Source organism: Elephantulus edwardii, unplaced genomic scaffold, assembly GCF_000299155.1.
Source record: "Elephantulus edwardii isolate Elephantulus edwardi_28Jun2011 unplaced genomic scaffold, EleEdw1.0 scaffold00017, whole genome shotgun sequence".
In the NCBI taxonomy this organism is placed as follows: domain Eukaryota; kingdom Metazoa; phylum Chordata; class Mammalia; order Macroscelidea; family Macroscelididae; genus Elephantulus; species Elephantulus edwardii.
This window is the reverse complement of record NW_006399767.1, coordinates 22,982,980-22,991,603: the sequence shown is the minus strand read 5'-3', so window position 1 is coordinate 22,991,603 and position 8,624 is coordinate 22,982,980. Positions and strand designations below refer to the sequence as shown.

At 42.7% G+C, this 8,624-nt stretch overlaps 1 protein-coding gene across 1 annotated transcript in view; it reads left to right on the top strand.

The window, feature by feature from the left end:
• Positions 1–8,624, top strand: part of TBC1D22B (TBC1 domain family, member 22B) — a 112,342-nt gene that overhangs the window by 80,873 nt on the left and 22,845 nt on the right. The window contains exons 9-12 of the mRNA XM_006882026.1: positions 3,165–3,271; positions 3,737–3,812; positions 6,820–6,947; positions 7,248–7,343. Of these exons, the coding sequence (XP_006882088.1) occupies positions 3,165–3,271; positions 3,737–3,812; positions 6,820–6,947; positions 7,248–7,343 (407 nt within the window). The remainder of the gene's footprint in view (positions 1–3,164; positions 3,272–3,736; positions 3,813–6,819; positions 6,948–7,247; positions 7,344–8,624) is intronic.

Here is an 8,624-nt window from a genome sequence, read left to right as displayed (position 1 = left end):
GGGATGGGTGTGTCAGAGGCAGTGCGATTGGCACAGGATAGAGCAGAGTTTAGGGCTGTTGTACATAGGGTCACTATGAATCGCAAGCGACTCGAGGCACATAACAACAGCATGTTCACAAAAGAGAAGCTGCCACTTAGAATGAATTAGCGTGAGCTGCCATGCTTTAGACTTAAGACGTGATTCTTCTTCCTCAAGTACTGTTTGCACAGCTAGTGGGAGTGAATGGAGGCTGCTGAGCTGGTCCGAGCGTGCAGCCTCTTGGTACCAGTTGGGTTTGGTCACCACAAACCTGTGAGCAGTTCTTGTATGGAATTGAAGGGAGATGGTTCCTGGTGGCATTGCTTGTGACTGTTAGAGGCAGACCTGGGGAGAGTATATGTCCACTGTGGTGGAGGCACACCAGGGAGCGATGGGCTTGGTGCTTGTCCGACGACATGGAAAAGTCCCAAAGCTGTCATATGAACCACACACAGAAAAAAAAGATAAAAATTCAGAATATCAATAGCTGAATTCATAATACAGCCTGGCCACTTGAACACACTATGTAAAGAAATGCTATTTTCTTAGAAGTTTTTTATTAGATTTCTCAAAAGACCTTTACAGACTATATAAATTCTTATTTGCAAACTTCGTTTTATTTTACCAACTGGGGTTTTTGTTTGGTTTCTTTTTTTAAGGGGGGGGTTGTGCATTTTAAAGGCCAGGTTAGTCAATCCTGTCAATCCTTTTTTTCCCCCCCCTAAAATTGGTTGCAGTTTTTTATGGTTATAAAAATAATGTTTATTGTGAAAATTTTGAAAAGTCTAGTAACACAAGAAATATCCTTTATCTGCACCAACTGGGGATAAGCATCATAAATCTAGTGATATAATTTGCTTTTCCCCTGTGCTTATATAAACACATGTGAATGCCATATGTATAGTAGTTATGAATATATCATCAATAATGATATATCTTGCTTTTTATTTTTACTCTAATACTATGACATGTTTCCCCATGCCACTTAAATTCCTAAGAGATTTCATCTAAAATAACTAATTATATGCATGAAAACAATCTGGAACAAGGGATATATTGTGGGGAGGTTTAAAGAAGGAGAGCAGAAGAGGGGGAGGGAAATGTGCAACAGTTTAAAAAAATGAATAAAAATAGAACATAAAAAAACCCAACAACAATAAAATAATTAATTGTGCCTGTATAAAAAACACTATGACTAGAATTTTACATTTATTAACTATGGATATCCTTTGGGCCAAGGAGTTAGTTCTGGTGGCTGAATGGGAAGGAGTTGCATTGTCCACCCAAAGGCAGGAGGTTTGGATCAATCAAGCTGCTCATCCGGGGAAAAATGGGTAGTCTCCTCCCATGTGATTTACAGCCTCTGAAAACCCACTGGAGGGCCACCTGTGGGTCAGTTTCGACACATAACAGCAACATATTCAGGGCTAGACTTTTAGGTTTTTCCCAGTCATAGCTTTCCTTACAGAGAAACCTACTTTCCCCAAGATTCTTGTTTGTTTTAAACAGCACTTAGTGTTCATTAATAATAACAGTAGAAAGTCTCTTTAAACATGATGACAATCCAGGTTGCATGTTGTCATGAAGAGGCTCAGTTAATATGTTCTTTTTTTTAGTAAATCTCAAAATTAAAGAGCTGGATTCTGAATACATTTTGTTAGATGCCTATGTCTCTCAGAATCAGAAGGGAATGCAATGAACATCATATGTTGAAAATAGGGTTTATGTGTCTAAGGAGAAAAGGTGCCTTAGACACAGAACTCAGAGGCCTGAACATCTCCATGTCTGGCCTCTGACAGTGTGCAGTGGTCTATATGGTTGAGTGAGGAGAGCCTTTCTCACTACAGCCTTTGATGCGATAGGAGGGAAGAGCATTGAAAGAATCTCCCCATCTTTCTGTTTAGTGTAGGATTTCTAAAAGGCACTATGAGACTATTCTGCACTTTAAGAAAGTTCCATGGCTGACAGTGTTTGGAATATGCTAGATAAACAGAGTCAAGTAGATTTATTATGTTAGAATTTTATACAACTTCTCAGACACTTTGTACCCAGTGTTCTTTGTGACTCTCCCAAGATAAGATGGGGAACTAGAACATAGCATTTCTCAACCACATTTGCTGTGGAGCCTCTTTTTTTCTTTAGTGTCCTCTTGTAGGCTTAATGTTCTGCAGAATTCATCTTGGGAAGTACACACTTGGTAGAAGTCAACCCTACAGATGCCCACAGGTTTGGGTCTTCTTTCCTTCATCACCTCATCTTCACCTCTGAGTGCTGAGGCAGTAAGTCAGCTGTGTCAGGATTTAGGGATGCCGTCTTTAAAACGAGCCATAGAGCCTGTCTCATCCCAGCTCTCCTCAGTGCATATGGCGGTGCTAGACAGGTCATAGAGTTTATGAAAACAAAGGATTTTTTTCAGGCCATCTCAAAGGAATTGAGTATAGTTCATTGAACATTGTTGTTGTTAGGTGCCATTAAGTCAAGTATGACTCATAGCGACCCCATGAATAAGAGCTCTAAACCCTGTCCTATCCTGTGCCATCCTCACAATCTCTGACATACTCAGGCCCATTGCTTCAGTCACTGTGTCAGTTCATCTTGTTGAAGGTCTTCTCTCCTTCACCGACCTTTCCAAGGTATGATGCCCTTTTCCAAGCGTGATGTCCGTTTCCAAGGACTAGCCTCTCCTAGCAACATATTCAGAGTTTGTGAGACCAAACTTTGTCATCTTTGCCTCCAAGGAGCATTCTGGCTGCACTTTTTCCAAGATATATTTGATATTTTCTCAGTCCATGGCTTATTCAGTACTCTTCTCCACAGCTCAGATTCTTCTGTTACCCTTATCCATTGAACATTAGACCTTGAATTATATTTTTCTAAACCTCAATAAAGAAGTGCAGAGGAAGGAAAAGAGAGGTTGACTCCAAAAGATTGATGTGAGAGTGGTTTGTTCAGTGTTGGATGAAATCTTCACAGAATTTCTGCCCACCTGCCAAGGGGATGTGCCAAGGCCATTGCTCCTTGGCATCAAGTTAGCCTGGTTCTCCCTTGACCTTTGAGGACTCCATTGAAGACACTAGACTCTATCTTTCTCTCTCCATTTTTTAGATAAGACCTCTGGACTTTCTTCACCTTTTGTTTTACAGAAGAGGATGTGGAGAACTTTGATGTGACCAACTTGTCTCAGGACATACTACGAAGCATTGAAGCCGATAGCTTTTGGTGCATGAGCAAGCTGCTAGATGGGATCCAGGTGAGCTGCTTCCACCCTCACGGGGATGGCTAAGTCCAGGGCCTTCAAGTCTTTGACTTCTTTATTACTCTTCTTTGTCGGACAGGGCCACACTCCTGACATAATTCATCCTGTTCCTTTTTGATCCGTCTGCCGCTCTCTTTCACTGGCTTTACAACTTTCACATGGTCTAGTTCTCGTAGACCCTAGGTGTCTAAGAAGATCTCCGTGTTGTCTTCACTTTAATGTTTTCAGATTGTACCTGTCCTTTATTCTGTGCATGAATTTACCTCCTCAATAAGTAGCTCTGCTAGAATCTCCCTGATACCCTACTATCCTGTATATTAGTCCCCAAAACATTGCTATTGGCCATTGACCCTAGATTTGGAGCTACTGCTCGTGTTTTTATACATGTTTCAGTGACCCTGAAAGGTGGAAGCACAGCTGTTTGGAGCCCTTGCTAATCCTGGGCTCTATCATTTGCAGGATAACTACACCTTTGCACAACCGGGGATCCAGAAGAAAGTCAAAGCACTGGAAGAGCTCGTCAGCCGAATTGATGGTAAGTTCAGAGAAAGGAATCTTCTCGCAGTAGCACAGTACAATTACAAAATAAGCCACTTGTACTTGTGAGTCCTTTCCTAAGCTTTCCTCTTACCCATAACCCTTTCTGTTACACTCACTGCTATTGGCTTTGCCATCATCATTGTTCATTTTAACAGCAAGGTGAGATGAAAACCCTGTTACCTCAAATTCTTCTTTCCTTTTAATTTTCTGTCACTAAGTTTAGTGCCTCCACTTGAATTTACTACCTCCCCTCACATTCACCCAACTACTCTTGTTTCCTAGTCAAAGCTTTGGTCCAGAATTCCTGGTTTTCTGCCACTTTCTCCTACAAGAACTCAGCTCCTCCATATTTTTTTCTTCTTCTAAGCCATCTATCATCACACAACTTCTGGGCTCATCTTTCTAAAGCCTAATAGTCATGTTCCTTTTCTGTTCTGAGACCTTCTGTGCCTCTTAGTTGCTTTCAGCATCAAGTCTGTAGTTTGACCTTGTTATTCATGTAGTGATGCTACTCAGGACTTCTGGACTTGACCAAGAGAGTGTCGTTGTTGTAAGGTCCTGTTGAGTTGAGTCTGACTCAGCAACCCTGTGAACAACAGATCTGAACTCTGCCCTGTCCTCTGCCATACAACTCCTGACTCACTGGAGACTATTGCTGCTCTCACTATGTCAGCCCATCTAGTTGAGGGTCTTCTCTTTCACTGACCCTGCACCCTCCTAAGTATGATGTCCTTCTCTAATGAGTCGTCTCTCCTAACAACTCATCCACAGTATGTAAGAGCAGCTTTCTCATACTTACCTCCAGGGAGCACTCGGGCTACATCTTCTCTAAGACACCTCTGTTTATTTTCATATCCGTTTAAGTCTGGCTTGTACTCCAGAGGGATTTTCCGTATCTCCCTGTGATCTTGGATGGGGGAATTGAGATACGGCTTTTCCTGAAGCAGAATGTCTTTGAGAACAGGAGTCATTACTGTAGTTCCTTGGCTCTATCTTGGAATTGTGGAATGTTAGAACTAAAAAGGAACTGGTGGAACCCTCCTATTAACTGATAAAGAACCTGAGGTTCAAGGAGAGAAGTCAGATTTGAGTTCCCTGAAGAGTGCACAGAACCCAAACACGAGGTCCTCTGTGAAGTGGTCTCTTCAGTGCACATTCAGTTGTGGTTGTAGTAGTGTCTTTGTGATTCTCCAGTTACCACATCAACTCATCAACCTTATTTCAGGGTTTTTCCATTCTTACATTTTTCTGTCTGTTTCATGCAGTTTTTCCCACATGAAAGTTGCATATTTTTCCTGTCCTTTTCTAGGTTCTCTTTTCATAAAAACCTTTCCTAATTTGTTCGTCTCTCTCCAGCTTCCTTTTATTTCCATTTCCCCAGCTCATTTGCTTATTCATAGTTGCTTTGCATACATTGTACATGCCTTGTTTTCTCTGGGTCTTATCACCCTGACCCAGCTGTCAGTCTCCGCCATCACCACCTCCCCTCCCTCCTGCGGAGCTCAGGTCCAGGTTTCTAGAAGCCCTCACTGGGAGCTTGATGCAGGGTATGCTGCCCTGGGCAGGGCCCCAAAGCTGCTGGCAGAGGCCGGCACTCAGAGATTCCAAAGAACAAAGCCTATAGTTTCTGATACATCTTGTCCTCGCCTTACTTTTTTGTGTCCTTACAAAGTCATAATAAATGATATTAAATACTCTAGGATAAGGGACCTCTGGTGGCCTAGTGGCAAGGAGCTGCGTTGCAATCCCAAAGGTGCACAGGTCGAGTCCACCAGATGCTCATCTAAAGACGGAGAGACAATCTCCTCCTGTACTAGTTGGATCCGATTTGACGGCACACACACACCTAAAATTTAAAAAATACATTAGGCTAATGGATTTTAAAATTTATATTATACATATATGTTATTTTGTTATATGCCATCAAGTCCAAACTGACTCATAGCTGACCCTCCAGTGGGTTTCCAGAGGCTATAAATCACACAGGAGGAGATTGCCCAACTTTGGGCCTCAGAGCAGCTGGTGGATTCAAACCATGTGCCTTTGGCTTGACAGTGCAACCCCTCACCACTAGGCCACATATATATGTGTGTATATGTGTGTGAGTGTGTATATGCATTATTTAAAAGACAGAAGTGACACTCATTACAAAACTTTAAATAATTTTTTAAACTTGCAAAATAAAATCCTCTTCCACAAAACATAATTATTAATAGTTCTTACAATAAAAATGATGAGGTGCCATTATAGCTGTGTTAGTTTCCTTTTCTCACTTTTTTTATTCTCCCCCAGACCCATTAAAGGATGAAGAGCTGCTTCATTTTATAGAGTAGAAAGCAGGGGAGAATGCTGTTTTAAGAACAAACTCTACATTATTAAACATTATTTGAATTGCTATCATAGAGTTTGAGAACAGGTTGTCCAGGTAGCTCCAGAATACCACAATGATGCCAGCAGAGGGGGAGGAATTGGGAGGCAGCTGCATACAGTTTCCTATGGAAAAGCCCTTTCTGGTGAAGCAATGCATGTGTCAGTGGAGTCAGCCTCCCACTGTAGGATTTAAGAACCTGCCAGCTGACCATTTGTCAATGAAGCTGAAGAAGAATTCCTCACCTGTGGGAGGATGGCCAAGGTGCCCTCTAAGGTTCTTTTCTACTCTCATTCTTTCTCGAAGCACCAAGGTTAAGCAGCCAACCAGGCCTTGTGCCTCCTGTTCTCTGGCCAGAACAGCCCTGTGATGGATGAGAGCTATCTGGGGAATGACTCTAGGATATTGAAACAGTTCCAGTCCGCATTTAAGGACTGTGTGATGTGTATCATGTAGTGTAGTAGGAGATGTTGAAATCAAACAGAAAAGACAGTCAGCCTCTTTACCCCCTATGTCAGCTTCCCTAGGGGGAGAGGGTGATAAGAAATGAAAACTGCTAATATTTAGCTCACAACAGCCTTCCAGGGTCTGATCCAAGCTTGCTCCCTGGGGCCAATGGTACTTCTTGTTTCAGGGCAGGTACATAATCACTTCAGGAAGTACGAGGTTGAATACCTACAGTTTGCCTTTCGTTGGATGAATAACCTGCTTATGCGGGAGCTTCCCCTTCGCTGTACCATCCGCTTGTGGGACACGTACCAGGTATGGAGTGATTCCCTGCTTTCTGTGCCAGTCCATCCCTGAAGTTCCCGGCATCTTGTCCTGAGTGGGATGTATCTCTCAGAAGTTCCCCGTTTCCTTACTACTTCTCTGCCTGCCTTAGCATTGTGGGAAAAGCTTGTGCTGAAGGCTTTCCAGGTTTCTGTTTGCCCAGTCATCACATGAAGGGGTGTTGTGCTCCTAAGAGGATTGGACCTGAGGAGACCAGAGCAAGCGCCGTGTCCAAGTTTAGTGAATTAACAGTTTTGTTTTGTTTTGTTTTGTTTTGTTTTTCCTTTCAAGTCTGAACCGGAAGGGTTCTCCCACTTCCATCTCTATGTGTGTGCAGCCTTCTTGATCAAGTGGAGGAAGGAAATCTTAGATGAGGAGGATTTTCAGGTGAGTGGCCAGAAGCTTAGCATGAACCGTGTATGAGATTCAGAGTGGAAATGAGCCCATTCATGGGACTGTGCAGAGGAGCCCAGAACAGGTACTCGACTGGGTCAAGGAAAGAAGAAAGGGCTCCCAGAGGAAAGTGCCCCTCCAGGCTGTCCAGAAACCACTGATCCCAGAATTCTTCTAGTGTGAAAAAGGCCCCAGTGCCACAGAGGGTGCAGAGCAACAGGGAAAGACTAGGCCTTTCATTCTTTCATTGACAAGAATTCATTGATTGCCTGCAATGTACTAGGCACTGTTAAAGACATAGGAAATGAAAGCTTACATTCTACTATGGGGAGTTACTTAATAAACATAATTACGGTAAATCATTAAAAATAATGTTAGATGGGGATAAAAGATGTACATAGGAAAAAGGAAGGTTAAAAGAAATACTTGATGCGAGGGAAGGAACAGGTTGCAGTTTCAAATAAGGTAGTCAGTGTCGGCTTACTGAGAAGGTGACTTTTTAGAAAGTCTTGATGAAGGTGAGGGAGCAGGATAGATAGGCATTTTGGGGCAAGAATGGCTGGGCAGCAATGTACTTTGACTGTTCAGACAACCATGATGGGTGGAGGCCACTGTGGCCCAGAACAGGAAGATGCAGATGAAGAACAGAAATCAGGAGTCACAAGGGATCCAGACCGACCTTGTCACCACTATAAGAACTTTGGCTTTTATAGTGAATGAGCAGGTAGATAGATATGAGAGGACTTGAGCAGAGAATGACCTGATCTGACTTATATAATAAAAGGATGACTCTGGCATCTGTGTAGATTATAGATATGGTTGAGGGTAGAAGCAGGGACACTACATTATAATAGTCCTCCAGGAGAGAGAGAAGAGTGACTTGGACCAGAGTACTAGCAGTGAAAGTATGAGAAATGGTCAGGTTTGAATATATTTTGAAACTAGAGTCACTAGGGATGCCCTGACAAATTGGATAAATAAAATGACAGCAAAGGAGGAGCTGGGTGCTTATTAATATACTATGTGGAGACGTATGAATGGAGGTGTGGTGGTGATGGTGGTGGTGTTAGATGCCATCTAGTCAACTTTGACTCATAGCAACCTTTTGAACAGCAGATCTGAACCTGTACCATCCTCAGGATCTCTCATATGCCCAAGCCCATGGTGACAGTCACTGTGTCAGTCTATCTTGTTGAGGGTCTTCGTCTCTTTCTCTGACTTTCCACCTTTCCCAGCATGATATCTGGTCCTTTCTGACAGCATGCCCAATGTGAG